We start from the raw sequence: 19,135 nt of genomic DNA on the forward strand, positions 1-19,135 counted from the left end.
AAGGCCGTCGGATTAGGCAATTAAAAGATCACTGAGAGAAGCATTTTCAATTGAGGGAAGGAAGCTGGAAGCCAGATGGGATGTATTTTGGGAAGAGAGGATGAGGAAGCTTCAAAAGTAAGCAGCTTTTCCATGCAGTTTGAGAAAGAAAGGAAGAGATCTGGCATGATAGCTAGCAGCAACGGTGGTCTCTGTGCAAGTTCTTTTTGAAGAAAGGGGAGACCTGAATGTCTTTGTCAGTAGGCAAAGATTGAAAAGTAGGGTGGGAGGGGATGATAGGACAATCTTCTGGAAAAGAGCAGAGGGCATGGGACCAAGGCTTCGTGGAAATGGAGTTGGTCTTAGCCAAGAGAAAAGCGCTTGGCAGGGATGGCAAGGTCCAGGCAATAGCAGTCATGTATATTTTGCCAGCTTTCTTGGGCTCTGCATTCGTTCATAGAAGGGTTCCTGTGGAATCCCCCTTCTTCATTCAACCCCCCCCCCCCTTCCTCTTTTCTTAAGCTAGAGCCTGCTCTGTCCCATTCTTCCCATTCAGTCAATAAATGAACCTCCACTCACTCATCCCCATTTTGTCACAGTATTTGATAATGCCTCTGGTGTTCTGACCAAAGAGGCCATTTATGACCAGAGTCATCACTAACAGTTCCATGTTTGGTGGGCGAGGAGGTCTCTCTCGTGGGCGCTCTAGGATCTTGTCTTGGTTCTTTGCTGTTTAACATTTCTGTTCAGAGTCTCTGATAAAAGTGCAAGTGAAAGTAGGGAGAGATAGTTTACTGTGTGACTGTATCTGAAAAGATAAGGATTAATGACTCAGCTTGGGCTTGACAGGAATCTATTTGACCTCAGGATAATCAGCATTTTTATCAATGTCTCAGATAAAGATAGACTTATCAGATCTGCAAAAGACAAAGCCAAGAAGGGATAGCAAACCTTTTGGATGGAAGTCTGGAGTCTTGGGTTCTAATGCTCTTTTTGACATTTAGCAGTTGTGGATTGCAATCAAGCCAGTTCACTTCCCATTCTGTATAATGGGAATAATTCTATTTATACCATTTTCTTTCCTAGGTTTTTGTCAAGAGAGCATTTTGTAAAACTTAAAAACTATAGCAGGGTGAGTAATTTCCCTCCTCTTTCCATCCCTTTTCCTTTTCACATCCCCTCTGAATCTTTTAAAACAGAAGTAGCCGGGACAAGATCTCATTGGCCTTTTATTTTTACTTTGGATTATATGTCGTTATATAAATATTAACAAATAAGATCTGAAAAGGACACTGTTGGGGTAGATCATACTGAAGTACAAAATCAATTTTGTGGGAGGCAGTTGAAGGATAATTTCTGTGACCCTCACTTTGTAGCAAAACCGTATCAAACAGTGAGGGTCCCAGTTGACGACAGTGAGAGTCCATGCATTTGTTTATATGCTTGTTTGGGTGGAAACGACATGCACCTTTCGTCCTGCCCAGGCTCGCTGACTCCAGGGCTCCCGTTGGCCGGAGCTGACCCCACTGCCCTCGGCCCGTCCCCTCCCCGCCCGACTTCTCAGCCAGAAGCTGCATGTCGAGGTCAGTAGGGGACTGCCTCAGTTGTAGAAGACTGAGCGATGCTTGGCCAGTGATTAGGAGGAGGTGGTCGCTTCAGCCATCTTCAGATGACTTATTTAGAGCTGGAAGGAGCTGTGAGGTCAGCCTTCTACTTTACAGATGAGGAAACTGAGACCTGAAGAAGTAACTTGTCCAGTGTCACTTAGGCGGACCCAATAAACCAAAATGTCGGCCATCCCCAAACCCTCACTTGTGACTTTGGAGTGGGAGGGGCTATTTTGGGAGGGGCAGCGTGGGAAGTTACGCTGGGGCTGATGGCCAAGCCTGGGGCTCTGCTCAGGGAGGACGGCTGGGGATTTAGAATTCGGCCTGGCCCATCTGTTGGGGAACGAAGGCCCGGGAGTTGGCTTGTGATGCCGTAGGGATGCCAAGGCATCCGTGCAGCCTGTTCTTACTCCCAGACAAGAAGCAGGTTTGGACCTAGAAGGATGTGAGCTGGGGGACTGCTCCCTGCCGCCCTCCTCCCCTGCTCCGGGCTCCTTTCTGCTCTCCGTCTCCCCCGCAGGGGGCCACCACATCCTGGCCCTGCTTCTCTCCCCTTCTGCCTCTTACTGACTCCCCTGCACTAGAGCAGCCCCTTCCAGGTGGCTACCGGGCCTGCCTTCGCCTGCACGTAGTTCTTCCTGGATCCCTCTGCACAGATGTGATTTCTTTTTTGCGGAGGCAGTTGGGGTTGTGACTTGCCTAGGGTCACACAGCTAGAAGCTGTGAAGGATTTGGAGCCAGGTGATACGGATTTGCATCCCACCTCTGCCACAGAAGTCACTCACCTCTCTGGGCTTCAGCTTCCCCATCCATTAGCTGGAGGAGAGGACTGTGGTTTCAGATGAATAAGCCGAACAGAGCAGAGTGACGGGTAAATCTCCTGCCCTCTGTGTGTGGGCCTGACTAGGACCTGCCGAAATTTGGCTGATTTGCTTTGGGGATGACGGGTTGGCCAAGGTCACCGAGTCCTAGAGTGGGTTTTTCTCCTGGTTCTGCGGCCAAGCAGCTCTGTGACCCCAGGCACATGCCAGGCCCCTGGGTTTGTTCTCCTCCTCTGTGTAGGGTTCTGACCACAGCCTCTTCTCTGCCCTCTCGCCCCAACGTTCTGGGGTTCAGAGCCTTTGAGGTCAGACAACTGCAAACACCTCCCTTTACCACGATGCTCCCCTGACTCGCTGTCGGGACACCACGGAAGGAAGACAAGACTCCTGAGCTCCTGAGTCTGGAGGAGCAGTTGGGAAACATCTCAGGCCCTGCACATCCCTGGGCCTTCTTGCTTCTGCTCGCTGGGGGGGAGGCTGGGGCAGCCCAGGCAGTGAGTGGGCCTTCAGAGAGACTCCTAAACAGCCCCATCCACTGAACCCTTTCATAAGGAAGAGGGGGAGAACCGGGCTATTAGGGTGTGGGGGAAGGCAAAGCAATGATAGAGCCCCAGAACAGTGAGCAGAGAAACCAGGCCCCGCCAATAGTGGGAAGAAGGGAGCAATTCCAGACGGGGTAATCCAGAAGTAATTTCTCTCTGTGATAGGGGTGTGTGTGTGTGTGTGTGTGTGTGTACTTGTATGCATTTTGTTTATGTAATTTTGTTTTTGTTTATGTAATTGTAGGTTTGCCATAGAGACCATCAAGGGAATGTCAGGGCTGGAAGGCACGTCTGAGATCACTGATTTTAACCTTCTCACTTTATAGGGGAGGGAAATGGGGGCCTGACTTCAACATAAAATGAGGGGGCTGGACCTTCCAGCTCTCCATCCAGGATCCGATTACCAGAGCTGACCCGGGTCCCCTACGAAGTGTTGACAGGATTTGAACTTGCCTCCCTGCAAGCTTCCCTCAAGGACTAATAATGGGGGAGAGCGTGCAGATTGAGCCTCTGGGAAAGGGCCAAGAGGAGCGTTTTCTCACCATTTGTATGAGTAGAGTTTTCCCCTAAAAAGCGCTGGCCCTGGGCAAAGCTGGGAAGTTGGCTGTTGGGCTTGGCCCATTCTCCTGGCCCCTGCCCAGCCAATAGAGCTCATACACGAAGGTGGGCGGGAAGGTGAATAGGAGAGCGTGGGAAGGTGGGGGTCTGGGGAGGTGGGTGTTTTAAGGTGGCCGGCCCTGCCTCCTACTTAGTTGATTCTTGAAGTCATGGTAGGAATTGCAGGCCCCGCGGGGGCGGAGGGCACCTCTCAAGTCACACTTCATGCTGCCAAGGACCGGCCTGGCCGGGTAAGGGCTTTAGGAAGTCTTGTCTTCGGGGGCCTGGCAGGAGGGGCTTCGCTGACCGGGAGCCGGGGCCTCTTCCTGGTCCGCTGTGGTTCTGGACAAGCTATTTCCTCTCGGGCCTCCCGTTTCCTGGCTTGTGTCGGCTGGAACCTTGGTCCCGGTGCTTTGTCGGGTCAGCTTGGTTCGGATAGGCTCCCTCCACAGGTGAGCCGGCTGCCCATTCCCCGCCATACCTCTCACTTTCTCTTGCATTCTCCAGGAGACCGAAAGGCCACGTGGGTGAGTCTGGTCCGGATGACTGTCCTGGAGTACCGATCCCTTGGGCAGAGCACCGATCCTTCCCTCAAAGGTCATGGAATGGGCCGGCGTGTGCCGTGTAGTTTTGGGGAGGGACCACACCAGGGTCAGCGGATGGAACCCCAAGCCTTACAAACCGAGGGAGGGAAAGGGAGTCTTCTTCCCCAGGGCAGTGGGGTTTTGCAGGAAATAGCACCTTTGGTTGCTCCTCGGGGTTGGGGGCCTCTCCAGCCAGCAACTGGTGGGAAGGGAAGTCATCAGAAAGGAGGAGGAGGAAGGAGGAAGTGGAGGCAGCAGAGGGACGCAGGCCGGGGACTCTCAGAGGCCCTAGCGCTGGAGCTCAGATTATTCAGTCCAAGAACCCATTTTACAGATGTGGAAACTGAGGACTAGGAAGTGATCAATTAGCCCAAGATCACACCTACAGGTAATGATTGCAGATCCCTGATTGCTCTCTCTGCCCTTTCTCCTGGAAAAACCACCTGCCGCCCTGGATGTGCTGTGAGCCGCCCACTTCCGAGTGGATTGGAACTTGCCAGGAAGGTTAGCCACTGGAAGCCTTTCCCTTCCCTTGCTGTCTCTGATGCCATGGGTCGGGCTGGGAGAGAAATGGGAGAAATCCTTCAGAGCAGCAGGAGGGCTAAGGGACAAGGGGGAAGGAAGGCTGGGGGTAGAACAAAACATACTGTGAGCTCTGGTGTTTGCTATGTGCGCAAAACCCCCTCCTCTCTTGTCTCAAATGGGCCTGGCCATCCCAGCCTCACCATCGACACCAGCCCGTGGTGTATTTGCTTCCTGTGCCTCAGTTTCCCTCTCTGTAGAAGGGCTTGAAGTTTACCTTAAGGCCTCTTCTAGCTCTCACATTTTTTAGTTCTGTGTTCTTTAGCCTTCCTGGATGGTGTAGAAGGGATCAGGATGCTCTCACCCATTCTCTCTGGACCCAGAATGCCCCTTGCCTCAGTTTTCCCTCCAGTGAAATGCTTTTGCTGGCCCCCACTCCTTAATACAGACTTTATAGGATGATTTTTATAGGATCCACATATCAGACTGAAGCACTTAAGGGGCTTCATAGTTCATTCATCATCCTGAGTTCAAATCTTCCCTCAGACACTTTCTAGTTGTGTGACCCTGGGCAAGTCACTTAACACCATTTGCCTCAGTTTCTCATCTGTATAATGAGCTGGAGCTGGGAATGACAAACTGCTCTAGTATCTCTGCCAAGGAAACCCTAATTGGGGCCACAGAGAGTCAAGAACCAGCACCTCATCCCATCTGGACCCGTGGGTCCTTTTCTGTAGGTCGGTCTGTCAGAAGGCATGTGGTTCCGGGGCAGCAGCCCTGGGCTCGTGCTCTGCTGCCCCTTATTCCCGGGCTGACCTGGCAAGTTCACTCACTTCTCGACATCTCGGTTCCCTCCGGGCAGTGGCGTGGACGATGCCCGTGGTCCCTGCCAGCTCCAAACCTGCCCATCGGCAGCTGTTCGGGTCATGTTATTCCTTGGGAATTTAGGGAGGAGGCAGGAAGGCCTCCCTTGTGCGCTGCCAGATGGAGATGGGCTTAGATGAGTGACAGAGGAAGAAACACACTTCTGTGTCCCCTAGTGCTCAACCCTGTGCCCTGTGTGGAGGAGAGACAGGGTGGCCTGGTGGCTAGAGCTTAGGACTCGAAGCCAGGAAATCCAGGATCAAATCCCACCTGATCCAGGCAGACCTTGTCTCTTCTGAGAGCCTCAGTTTCTTCATCTATAAAATGGGGGACGATGATCCAGTAACAGCATTGCTTTGAGGAAGGGCAAGAGGAGGACAATCAACTGCTTTGCCCACCCCAAGCCCGGTGTAGCCTTCACAGCTCCCAGGTCTCCAGCCAAGAAGCCTGTCCCGGGACAAGGAGGATTCAGCCTCTTGCAGGATCAGCTGGAGGACCAGGAGCATTTGGGGGGTTTGGTCTGCCTTTTGGGGATGGAGCTCAGGGTCCCACTTCTGGTGTCCCCCAGGGCTGCCCTGTGGGCCAGTGGCTGCCTGGTACCACTGCTCACTTGATTCCTCCTTACACGCCTTTGCTCCCTGCAAAATGTCTGGCCAAGAGTGCGAGCTTCCCTGTGACAGGTGGGCCAGGAGACGCGGGGTGAGTCTGCTCCGGTGGGCTTCGAGGCTCCTCTGGACCAGCCGCTGCACTCCGCTTCCGGGAGTGCCAGGGAGGAAAGTCACGGTCGTCGTGGCCTGGAATCCCAGCCTGTCCCTTTCCCACCGAGCCTCGTGTGTGGGAATCAGGCCCCAGGCACCTCACTCCAGCCCCTTTGCCCCGCACTTTTCTTTGGCTTGCTGGTCAACCTCCTCTGACTTTAGGCTTGGCTGGGTCAGGAGCTGCCCATTCTTCCTGCCTCCTCAGGATGGAGCCAGCTGGGGTCGGGACAGCCAGACGTCCTCCCCCTTTCCACTCCCACCCCCTAAAGCCCCATCCCCCAACTCCTGTGGCCCCTTAGGAAGCAGAGAGAGGGGAAGGGGCCCAGGGACCAGTAACAGATGGGCCCGGCCCCAGCTCAAGCTCCAGTAGCGGGGGACGGCTGGCTCTTGGGGCCTGGATCGGTCCCCCGGGCCCGGGGCTTTCTCCCTCCGTGGCCCAGCCCGGCGCCGTTCCCAGTGTCCGGGGGGACAGGCAAGGCGGCATTTTTGTGGACCCAGTGGTTCAGGAGCCTTGTGATGCTGCTGAGTAAACATAAATCTCAGACCCTGAAGTGTTGCTGGCGGTGGGGGTGGGGAGCTGGGGCGGAGGTCAGTCACTGAGCACGGCCCCGGGCAGCTCGTTGGTCAGTGTGTGCCAGCGCTCGATTTTCTTGTCCTTGTTTTTTAGGCAGTCAAACCAGTGCTTTAGGCGTTCTCCCTTGGCATTGATGCCCAGCACGACTCCTCCTGAAAACCAAAAGGGAGGAGGTCAAGAAAAGTCTGTTAAGGAAACCTAAGCACCTGCAGGGCCATCCTGAGCAAGGCCTGCCTCAGTTTGCTCATCTGTACATCGGGTGTGATACTGCTCTTCCCTGGTTCTACGCCCCACAACCCATGAATCCAGGCTAAATGGGGGGAAGAGGGTACATGCACACGGGGACTCACTACCAGAGGTAATTGTTTGGGGCTCTCCAGGTGAGAACCTGCTGCGGTCCTGGGGTTCCCTGGGGCCCAGACACACCCAAAGCCTGGTGCTCCGGATAGTCCTCCTCCAGCCAGGATGGACTCTTGAATTAAGAGTGGGCTGAGCAGAGCAGGTGGGTGTAAGAATTTCTGTGTCCCTGGTCTCCCTTTTCACTTGTTCTACTTGCCCTACCTTGAAGGCCTGGGGTGAGAGGACGAAATGCCCATGAGCCTCTTGGAGGCCCATAACATTGGACTGCCACAGATGGCTTCTCTTGAACCCTGCACATGCCTCCTCTTCTGCTTATTCCTTATAGCATCTCCCTGCCCTTTCCCAGACTCCCAATTTCATTCCCTATTTTATTCAGCCAAGCCCTTTTTGGTCACTCTCGGGGGCTCTCTGCTGGTAACATCAAAACCAGGAACAAGGTCCAGTGAAAGCCTCTCCCTCTCACCTTGAGAACCTGACACCTGCGGTCTCAGGCAGCAGCCCCCCTGCTAACCCAATCCAAGGGCCGCCCCTCTGAGGGACCATCACTCACCTCTCACCACTCGGTGTCAGTGCCCAGTGTTTTTGTCCCTGAGAGTTTGGCTTCTGGCCCTTGAACCTCATCTAAGCTAAAATGGGCCGGAATAAAAACCTTTGGCTCCATCTTCAAAGTTCTCTAATTTATTAAGGATCAGGATATCTTGATGTACCCCCTTCCTCACTGTGAAGCTTTCTCAACCAACCCCTGGCCCCCTTTCTCAAGCCTCCTGGAGTGGGGATTCTGTCTACCCTTCAAGGATTTTTTAAAATAACTTTTTATTTCCAAAATATATACAAAGATAGTTTTCAACATTTACCCTTGCAAAACCTTATGTTCCAGATTTTTCTCCCTTCCCCTCCCCTCAACAGCAAGTAATCCAATAGAGGTTTAATGTGCCATTCTTCTAAACATGTTCTCAAAGGTCTTTCTCATACTGCGGCCTTGGACAAACAACTCTGAATCTCACCTCTGACTCTGGATGTCTGGGTGACTCTGGGCCAGTAATTCTCATCTTTCTTGGGGCCTTAGTTACCTCTTCTGTCAAGTGGGGATAATTTACATTTTTTACTACCAACCACAGGGTTATATAGAAGAACACAATCAAGGTTCATTAACCTTGAAGAGTCACAGAAATGGGATTATTTCAGCCCTATGAGAGTCTGTGATTTCACTGAACCCTCCTCCTTCCTGCACCAGCGTAGACCTTTCAGATTTTCTCATTTGTTAGAATGTAGAGTCCAACTCTCTGTGACCCTAGTTGGCAGAGATCCTGCAACGGTTGGCTATTTCCTTTTCCAGCTCTTCTTATAGAAGGGGAAACGGGCAAACGGAGTAAGGTGACTTGCCCAGGGCCACACAGCTAGTGTGTGTCTGAGGCTGGATTTGAACTCAGGAAGAGGAGAATCCCTGAACCGGGTCCCACTTTCTATGCGCTATGGCGCCACCTAGCTGCCTTTTTAAGGTCTTAGGAGGTAGTTTTTGAAAGATACTACAGCGGAAAAATTGGGCAGCGAGTAGTCCCCCAATACCTTCTCCAACTTTTTCCAGGTTGGTGGGTTCTGAATAATAAACTTTATATAGCACCTACTATGCTCGCTTGCTTGCTCTCTCTCTCTGTCTGTCTCTGTCTCTCTCTCTCTCTCTCTCTTTTATAAACATCTCATTTGATTTATTACTATCATTGTTCGTTTTGTTTTCCCTGGAAAGTTCTCAGAAACCCACTCAGGACTTCACATAGTGGACACAGAGTAGCAACTGAATACGAGCTAGGAAACCACTGTTCCAGAGCCGCCACAACTTCTGTCTCGGGTTCATGTCCTTCCACACCCTCCAGGGCTTCTGAAGAAATCTAACCCCACCAGGGGCTCAAGGCTATATTCACCCTGGTCCCGATTTGGGGGTATTTAATTGAGACACCATGGCTCCTATGGTCAGCTCCACCACCAGTTCATTCACTGTGTGACTTTTCACTTAGTCCCATTTCCTGCCCCGGCTCTAAGTTTTTTCATTTGTAAAATGAGGGGATTGGGTTAGTGTTTCCCAGACCAAAGAACTCCTGGGCTTGAAATCCAAGAAAGGATTCTGTGACCATGGTACTCCACAGTCAAGGTCATGGGCCACCATATTTAATCTTGGGCCAAAGGTTTGGCAGGAACAAAGACTATCTGTGAAAGCCGCTGGCAAGGCAGAGGGAGACTCCTGGGGTGGGGGGTGTCAAGGTTTACAGGGATGGGAAGTCCCAGATGGGACGTTTACTTCCCACCAGAAGTCTTCCAAGCCTGAAGGCCGGGCAAGGAAGGAGTGTGGGGCTTTCCGCTGGGGATCGTAACCAGGACAGCAAGGTGGCAGACTCAGAGGGATAACACCGTTTCATGGCCCGTGGGCAAGATTTACGGGCTCCATGGCAGCCTGTGGTCTTTGGGTGGTCCTGCCTTGTGAATCCCCTACAACTTTGCAGGTGATGGAGCAGTACTCCAGATGGCATTTGCCTGGCTCACTCTCCTAGTCCTGATGGCTGATATCGGGGTAAATCATCAGTGAGTCTTCTTGGATGGGGCTTTGTGGCAGTGCGTCCAAAGCTTCCAAACTTTATGGGAAGCCCTGCGTAGAAGGCCTTCCCTGCCTAACTGCTGACATTGGTACCCCTCGCTGGTAGCCGGGCTCGGGACTTCCGTAGAGTTGTTCTTGTACCATTCCAGTCCTGCCTTTGGTGCTGGCAGAAGGGCGAGGATTCTGCTCCAAGAGGGCTGGGGCTCCCATGAATCCCTCCATTAGAACGTAAGCTCTTTGTATGTGCTTGCACATAGTAGATTTATAATATTATTATTATATGTTATTCATATTACATATAATATGAATATATGATAATTTATTATAATAAATGCTTGCTGCCTGAATGCTTGGCCCAGACTCCCCCTTGGGTCCGATGGGCCTCCTGCTGGTTTGGGGTAGCACAGGGATGTTCTCATAGAAATCCTGCTCAGATCAGGGGGCAATACCAGGTGTCCCAAGGACACCATTTAGGAAATGCGGATGAAACAGCAGCAGTGCCCCCCTAGCTCTGACTGTGGGATTCTCTGCCCAAGGTTTGGGATGACATAATCGTTCCTCACCGAGTTGGTCCTACGCAGGAAGCCATGCTAACTCAGGTTGGAGTCCCCGTCCCTTCCCCTCATTTCTCGGCAGCTTTCTAAATCCCAGGAACCCCCTCTTCTTGTGCCTTCCTCCCCTGGATGTCTGGGACCATTCCCTTTCCTTACCAATGAAATCATTGGATTTGCCGATATCGTAATCCCAAACAGTGACTTCCAGGGTCTTCTTAGCCAGGTCTCCGTGCTTAATTTCATAACAGAATTCCTGCCATCCAAAAACAAAACCAGAACAAAGCTATCAGCGAAGCTTGTGTGGGCCAGCTAGGTCCGGCTCACTGCCAGGTGCGGATGTCATTGAGGCTGAGGGGCTGGGGACGGAGCTTGGTTCTGCTACGGCCCAAGGATGAAATGACTGGAGTTATATGAGCCTCGGTTTCCTCATCTGTAATACGAGCTAGAATAGATCACAGATCTTGTGGTCCAAGTGGCCCTCTTCAGCCCCTCCCTATTCCCCACTTTTGGTTAAGAAAGCTGAGCTATAGGGAGGAGGTGAAACGGCCTTTCACTAAGTGTCCGAGAAGTGTCTAGGGCTTAACAGAGGTAAGATTTAAGTTAGACCCCCCCAAAAAAAAAGTGAGAGGAAACTTACCCCCGGCTAAGGCAGTCCATTCCAGTTTTCCTGGCTTCAGACCGCACGCAGCCTCCCTGCACCCATTGCACACCTATGTCAGGTGTGCTGGTGATAGAGCAATCTGGGCCAATCTCTCTTCATGTAATTTCTCCCCCCCCCCAATCTTGAGACCAGGAATCAGAGAGCAGAAGTTGCTGATGGATGTAGCGGATGAGACGCCCATGCCGTCTCCAGACCCAGGGGGCTTTGGGACCTGCTCTGCGTAGCGGGGACCTGCTCTGTGTAGTGGGGACCTTGGGTGTGTGCTGCTGTCAAGGGAAGGGTCCAGCTAAGAAGGGTAAGACCGGGTGAGTGACCCAGGAGAACCCAAGGATGTTAAGGGAGTTAATGAGAAGATCCTTAAAAGTCTGGGATTTTACCAGAACCCTCAGTTACCCCAGGCTGGAAGGAGAGTTCAGAAAACTAGGACAGGGCAACTGGGGCTTTGGCTAAGGGACAGTGAGACAGCATTCATGGTCCCTTAGCGATAGAGAAGCAGCAGAACTCGACATCTAATTATCCAGAATAATTAAAGGAGGAAGGGACCAGATCGGTGGGCCGGGTTTCAAACACTGGCCTCCAACACATGGCGAGCGTCTTAACTGCTTTCAGCCTCAGTTTCCTCATCTGTAAAGTGAGGATAATCATAACATCTTCCTCACAGAGTTTTTGGGAGGATCAAACGAGATGCGTCATATAAAGCCCTTTGTAAACTTTAAGGTGCCCTAGAAACATGAGCTATTATTATTATTTATCCAAGCTCTATTTTCTCATAAGGAGAATTACATTGAACTTATTCCCCATTCTTCTTCCTTTACCCTGAGGCCCAGGAGCACTTGGGTTTTCAGTGGCTTATGTGTAGCTTTGCATTCACAGCAGGTTTATGGTCTGGGTGATTCACATGTCTGACCCGACCCGCTTTCTGGGGGCACAGACCATGGCCTCCAGATGTGGGGTCCCTTGCCCTTGCCCTCCCTTCCCACCACGGTATCTGGCGTCAGGGCCTGTGTAATACTGTCATCTCACAATAAATTTCACGCCTGTCACCTTCACTCCATTTAACCCCCCCCCCCATCAACCCCTCCAGGCTGGCTTACTCCCACAGCCATTCCCCACTTCAGCCTTTCCCCTCCCTAATCCATCTTCCACAAAACCATCACAAACCGATTTCCCCAAATCACAATTCTAACTCCCATTCAAGAAGCTTCAGCCGTTCCCTACTGCCTCTGGGAGGAAAGGCAAACTTTTCTCTTTGGATTTTAATGCCCTTCTTAATTTGGCTTAAGTTTGCTTTTCCAGGTTCAACTTTCTCAAATGATTTAATATTTGTAAAGCACTTAGCCTAATAGCTGGTGCTTAATAATAAATTAAGCTGCTTGATAATGTGCTCAATAAATGCTTATTCTTTTCCCTCCCTTGCTTTTTGCCTTCCATATTCTAGTCAATCCAGTCTGGCTGTGGTCCCTCCATAAAGTATTTCTGCCCCTTTCTCTTTGCACCTTTGCACAGGCTGGATGGAACCCTTCCCCTGCTTTCTGCTATTGACTGCCCCCAAATTATTTTGCAAATCTATTTTCTATTTTAATGTTTTTTTGTGCATGTACTTCACTATGTGGTGAGGACTGGAGAAAGGTCTCCTGGGTGAATGAATCGGAGCTACTCTTTCATGGTGGAAGGCCAGGCATTCCTGGAAATTCTGCCCAGAGCCTGGTCCAGGGAATTCTGGGAATTTGCCCAGTCAGTTGACCCCTTGCACTCAGGCCGGCATCACTCTGCGGGGCCTTGGGCTGCCCTCATTCTGTCTCCCCGCTCCCCTGGTACCTCATTAAATTCCGGATTCAGGGTTTTCTTCTTCACAGCTGTCTTGTGTTTGGACTTTTTGTCCACGTCCGGTTTCAGGTATCTATAATTATAACCAAGACACTGATCAGGATTGGGAAGCGTCGGATGTTGGGTCGGGTTGGCTGGCTGGGAACTTTCCGCAGGTGAGGAAAGATTTCCAGGGATTTCCCTCAGCACTAAATCCACTTTAATTCAGTGTTAGTTATGCCATGATAGAAAGTTTTCAGAGAGTTTTCACAACAATCTTTAGAGGTGTTACCATTCCCATTTTACAGATGAGGAAACGGAGACAGGCAGGAGTGAAGTGACTTGCCCACTCACATTATCCAGCATGTGCCACAAGTAGAATTTGAATTTGGATCTCCTTGGCTTCAAGGCTGGTTCTCTAGCCGATATTATCCACTGCCTGTCAGGCTAGTGATCTCCCACCTCTCATGGTGATCATCCAGGTGACCTTATCCAAGTCATTACATCCACGAGATCCTCAGTTTCCTTATTTGTAAGAATGAAAAGGCCGGACAGTTTGGCCTTTGGGGTCCCTTCCCAATCTAGACCTATCATCTTATAAATTCATTTTTTTCAGAAATATCCATGAGTTTTCATTTATAATTCCGTTTCCAAGGGCTATTTATAAAAAATAAATAGTAAATAGCATAACTGACAGCTAGATATTGCAGTGGATAGAACGGGGAGCCTGGCGTCGGGAAGACTGGTTCCCGAGTTCAAATCTAACCTCAGACACTAACTAGCCGTGAGACTCTGGCCAAGTCACTTAATCCTGTCTGCCTCAGTTTTCTCATCTGTTAAATGAGTAGAAAAGGAAGGGGCAAACCACTCCAGAATCTTTGCCAAGAAAGCTCTAAAATAGGGTTATGACTGAAATGATTAACAGCAGCAACAAAAAATAGGATAAAGCTTTCTACATTGGGAAATGAAAGTGTGTTTGCATTTCCAGGTAAAGTTAGAAATCACAGATTTTCTCTTTCTTTTGGGAATCAGGCTCGGCAAATGCTGTGATATGTTGACCCCACTGCCTCTCTCGGATGGAACATTTCCCTGCTTTCTGCTATTTCTGCCTCTAAGTTACTTTGCAAATACATTTGGTATTTTAATGTTCTATGTATACATGTGCTTCACTGTGTTGTGGAGACTGAATAAAGGCCCGTGGGATGAATGACTCAGACCTGCTCTTTCGAGGTGGGAGACAAGATGGGCATCTTGAGAATAGACAGCTATGGGAACAAAGGCGCAGTTCCCCAGTTTGCTAAATGTTCTGTTCTGCGGTGCTCATCAGCCCTCTTTTCCTTTCCCTAGAACAGTGGTTTCCTAGAGGTAGGATAGTCCAGTGGCAAGAACACTTAGAGACAGCCACCCCTGGGGTTCAGATCCCACCTGTGTCAGTTTACTGCAGGACTCTGGCAAATCACTTTGATGTTTTCATCTAAGAAGAGGATGAATCCAGGCGGCCTTGGAGGTACTTCCCGGTTCTAGATCTAAGAAGCTATGACTGGTTCCTCACAAGTTCTCATTGATTAAAGCGCTGACTCTGTGCCAGCCTGTGTCAGAAGTAGAATTTGAATTCGGATCTTCGAAGCTGGCTCTCCAGCCGGTGATCTCCCGCCTCTCATGGGGATCTCCCGCCTCTCATGGGGATCACCCGTGTGACCGCACCCAAGTCACTACATCCCCGGGGTCCTCAGTTTCCTTATTTGTAAGAATGAGAAGGCCGGACAGTTTGGCCAATCTAGACCTCTTGTTTTATAAATTCATTTTTCAGAAATATTATTTCCAGATCCAGGATCAAAATTGTTAAACAGTGCAGAGAGAGCCTCTTTTCCTGATGGGGAAACTGAGGTCACACGGAGAGCACCTTTGACCTCAAGGATCCCCGGAATTCCCAGGGCTAGCGGTCATTTACTAATGCAGTTCTGTGTAAACGGCAATGTGCCTTGTGAACACAAGGGGGCGCTGCCGCTCCATTGCGGATTGCTTGGCTGGGACCTGGAAAACGCTTTTCTAACTCTCCTTTCAAAGCCCCAGGACCCCCGAAGCATTGAGGAGCCGCTTGCCGGGGCTTTTACAATGTGCAGAGGGGGGTTTTTGCATCCGAGACCCTCCCAGCAGGCACAGTCAAAGCCCCATTTCACAGATGAAGTGACTGGGACACAGAATGGGCTATCTAATCCCGGGTGGAATCCAAACCCAGGCTGCCGTTACCCGTTAGTTGTTGTTCAGTCATTTCAGACGTGCCCGACCCCGTTTGGGTTTGCTTGGCAAAGATACCAGACTGGCTTGCCGTTTCCCTCTCCGGCTCATCTGACAGATGCAGAAACTGAGGCAGAAGGTCCACGACTGTGAGGGTCGTGTCCAGCGCTCTACGCACCCCCCCCCCGCAGCTGCCTCAGCTTACCCGTTAGAGCCAGTCTCCAGAAACATTTCTGATTCTTGCGCCTGTGCCCCTCCCCCCTTTGTATATCTATCAGTTATACTCTCGGTGACCTCCTCTGCCTGGCCCAAGGGCTCCAGGGAGGAGGGAAAGAAGGGGAGGGGCCCAGACGGCACCGGGGCGGGGCACGAAATGATGGGGAGGCTGGGAGAGTCAGGGGCAGGTGCTGGATTAAGAGCGCTAAAGCACCGGCTGCCCTTTGGGCTAATTCGACCTCAAAGTTCACAGGGCCTATTTGGGCCCGACCCGTGGCAGAGCGCTGCGAGCTCCCATTGGTCTGAAACTGGACTCTAATACAGGGATGTCATTTTGGTCGGCTTGGGAAAAACCCTGCTGCCCTGAGCATCGCGGGTGGCGCCACCTAGTGGCCCTGAGCATCGCGGGTGGCGCCACCTAGTGGCCCTGAGGATCGCGGATGGCGCCCCCTAGCGGCCCCGTTCCCCATGTGACTGTGCTGATAGCTTGCTATCCTTACGAGGAGTTAACTCATTCACTAAAGGAGGGTTGATGAGCCCGTCCTGGAGGTCCCCCCCAGATCTCGGAGCCCGGAAGGATAGAGGGGGAGGGATGCCCCATTTGGGGTCCCCTTCCCACTTACATTTTCACGTAGGGGTCGGAGTACCCGTTGGCATCCATGGCCGCCAGGTGGGCACACCTCACGATGCCCACTAGGAGGCCCTGCTTCTGGGAGCTGTACTTGAGGGATATCAGGATCCGTCCTCGCTCTTCCAGGGACTTGTCTTCCGTCTTATCCACCTGCGGGGGAAGCACAAGGAGGGTAGCAAGGCCGGCCCCGCCTCTGGCGGTCAGGGGGCAGCGAGGACGGGCGCATGGTGGCCGGCAGGGGGCTCCGCCCGGACCAACGGGAGCCCCGCATTCGGCTGTGGCGCAGGGGAGGGAGGCTGCAGGTGGAGGACTCCGGAGCTCCTAGCCGGCCCCTGGAGACTCTGGACACTTTCCCTCTTCAGTAAAATGGAGGGGTGGCAGGCAATGGCCTCCCGGGGCCCCTTACAGCTCCAGGACCCAAGGTATTGTCACCCAGCACGGCCAGAGGCGCCAAGGCCGGAGCGGATGGAGCCGGGGCTGCACATCTTAGGGAGCTGCGGCGTGTCCCACCTGGAGACGGTCCCCAAGCCGGTGTGGGGAGGGAGGCGTCGATTCCCCAAGCTGCGAACCGGGACAAGATTCAAGGCACATGGATCACATTCATGCTAATATTCTCCCTGGGTTTTCCTTCTATCGAGGACACAAAGACAGGGCTCGAAGAGGGTGACAGGGGGATGGTTCCCCTACGCTCACAAGGTCAGGGGGGACTGAGGAGCCCCTCCCCTCCCCCATGCTGGGTGGACCCTCTGTGGCAAACAGGGCAGCAGAGCGGCAGGAGGCGCTGCTCTTCACCTCCTGGGAGGGAGCGTCTGACTCGCCAAGAGCATCCAGACCCTGGCCTGTAAGGATAACGCCACGTGGCCCTAATTCTATCCCTCCAGCTGTGATGAAGACTTTAAAAAGATAGAACAGCGCCCCCTGGCAGCTGGGTGGCACAGCGGGTGGAAGTCAGGAGGGCTCATCTCCCTGACTTCGAATCCGGCCTCAGACACTTCCTAGCTGGGTGCCCCTGCGCCCGTCACTTCACCCTCCCTGCCTCAGTTTCCGCATCTGAAAAATGAGCTGGAGAAGGAAATGGCCAACCGCTCCGGGACCTCTGCCTGATGGGGTCCCAGAGACTCAGGCGACTGAAATGAATGCCCAACAAATCTTGAGCCCTAATTCATTGATATGGATAGATCTTGGTAAGGAAACTTCCTTTACCGATGCAGGCCAGAGGTTGGGCCTTCTGCAACTTAGTCCTTCATTTTCAAAGAGAAATGGATTCCTGTGCTTGGAAAACCACAAATTAATACTCTCTTTTTCCTTCCTTCCTTTCTTCCCTCCCTCCTCCTCTCTCTTCTTTCATCCTTCCCTCTCTCTTTCTCCCTTATCTTTCTTTCTCCTTTCTTTCTTTGTTCTTTTTTTTTGCTTTCTCTCCCTTCCTCCCACTTTATCTCTCTCTCCCTCTTCTCTCTTTCTCTCCCACTTTTCTCTTCCCTCTCTCCCTTTCTTCATTTGTTCCTTCCTTCATTAGCTCCTTCCTTCCTCTCTCCCTCCTTTCTTTCTCTCTCTCTTCCTTCCTTCCTTCCTTTTTCTTCCTTCCTTCCTTTCTTTTTTTTTCTTTCTCTTTTTCCTCTTCCTTCCTTCCTTCCTTTCTTCCTTCCTCCCTCCCTCCCTCCTTCCTCCTTTCTTTCTTTCTTTCTTTCTTTCTTCTTTCTTTCTTTCTTTCTTTCTTTCTTTCTTTCTTTCTTTCTTTCTTTCTTTCTTTCTTTCTTTCTTTCTTTCTTTCTTTCTCTCTCTCTCTCTCTCTCTCTCTCTCTCTCTCTCTCTCTCTCTCTCTCTTTTTCTCTCTTTCTTTCTGGAATTGCGGTTAAACAACTTGTTCAGGATCACACAGCTAGTAAGTGTCTGAGGTCCTCCTCCAGGGCTGGGATCACCTAGCTGCCTCTAAAATTTTTCTTACACTTTTTCCAATGACATTTTAATCTGGTTCTGGGACATTTTAATCTGGAGTGGCGCTCAGTGTGTTGACCTGAGGATTGTGTGTTTATCTTCTGTGGCCTAGGTGCCCACCTTGAGGTTAAATGACCATCCAGGGCCTCTCAGGAACAAAGGGGGCATCCGAGGGAGGTCTTCCTGGCCCTGTAGCCATTCTGCCATGTTGACTCTTTTATCAAAGACAAACTGGAGCCATAGCAATGATTCTGAATTGCAAGTCCCAATACTGAATGGTTGCCTTTCTGTACTTTGGGATTTGCAAAGCACTTTACAAATGGAACCACTGTCCCCAAACTACTGTTATTGAACTCCCTCCTGATGGTAGAGAAGAAGGTCCTGTCCTTCATGACAGTCAAAGGCACTGCAGCCTTTGAGGACTCTCCATGTGCCAGGCTTCTTCAAGCAATGAGAGAGAAAATGGGAGAAGCTAACCCCGCTTCAGCTCGCTGAAGGGAAAGACTGGGATGCCGTGAAGGGGAGCTGGCAGTCTTGACCCTACTTCCATTGTGCTACTCTGGGGACTTCTGGGAGTTTCCCCTTAAGTGAGATCCGGGTCCCGCAATCTTGGTTGAGCTCAGTTGTCTCACTCCCAATGGGAGAGCTCCTTCACTCTATGTTGTCCGACATAGGTTCCCTCCCTCTCTGATTTGTTTTGCTCTGATCTGGATAAATGGGCTTCCTTGCTATTCTCTCTGTGTGTTTGTTGTGGATTGGTATTAGGTGGGAAATGGGGCAAGCGTGGGGCCCTCCTCCCCAAGTGACCAGAAGTTAGGTGGAACAAATCATGTCCCCCAGATGGACAGCGTTTAAAGGAGCAGATAAATACACCGCTAGCCTACTGCCCCCTTTCTCCTGGGAGAGCCGAGTGGCCCTTTGATAGAGCATCCTGTTTCCCTTTCTGGCAAGAACGAAAATCTCCCATTGGGTTCAAGGACTACAATCTAGCGATGTCGGCTGTGCCTCCCTTTGAGCCACACACAAGGACTTGGGGCTTCACTACACATGTGGAGCCTCCAACCCTCTATTGGCACATAAAGCTCTCATTTATCTCAACAACCCTGGAAGGCAAGTGCTGTTATTTTCCCCATTTTACAGATGAGGAGACTGAGGCAGACTCCAGGTTTAGAAATCTATCTACTAGATCATCCACACAGGATGTATATATAAGGATTAGGAGGATATGCTGGGGAACCGGCTAGAATGGGGGTCTCATTGAGAGGGGCAGCCCCCTACCTGCTTGGCCACAGACCTGTG

The 19,135-nt window shown here is 51.4% G+C and overlaps 1 protein-coding gene across 1 annotated transcript in view; it reads right to left on the bottom strand.

Moving 5' to 3' along the window:
* Positions 1-1,190: 1,190 nt before the first annotated feature.
* Positions 1,191-19,135, bottom strand: part of DOC2B (double C2 domain beta) — a 63,430-nt gene continuing 45,485 nt past the window's right edge. The window contains exons 6-9 of the mRNA XM_051992202.1: positions 15,894-16,051; positions 12,829-12,910; positions 10,506-10,602; positions 1,191-7,000 (exon numbers count right to left, since the gene is read on the bottom strand). Of these exons, the coding sequence (XP_051848162.1) occupies positions 6,864-7,000; positions 10,506-10,602; positions 12,829-12,910; positions 15,894-16,051 (474 nt within the window). The 3' untranslated portion in view covers positions 1,191-6,863. The remainder of the gene's footprint in view (positions 7,001-10,505; positions 10,603-12,828; positions 12,911-15,893; positions 16,052-19,135) is intronic.

Source organism: Antechinus flavipes, chromosome 4, assembly GCF_016432865.1.
Source record: "Antechinus flavipes isolate AdamAnt ecotype Samford, QLD, Australia chromosome 4, AdamAnt_v2, whole genome shotgun sequence".
NCBI lineage: Eukaryota > Metazoa > Chordata > Mammalia > Dasyuromorphia > Dasyuridae > Antechinus > Antechinus flavipes.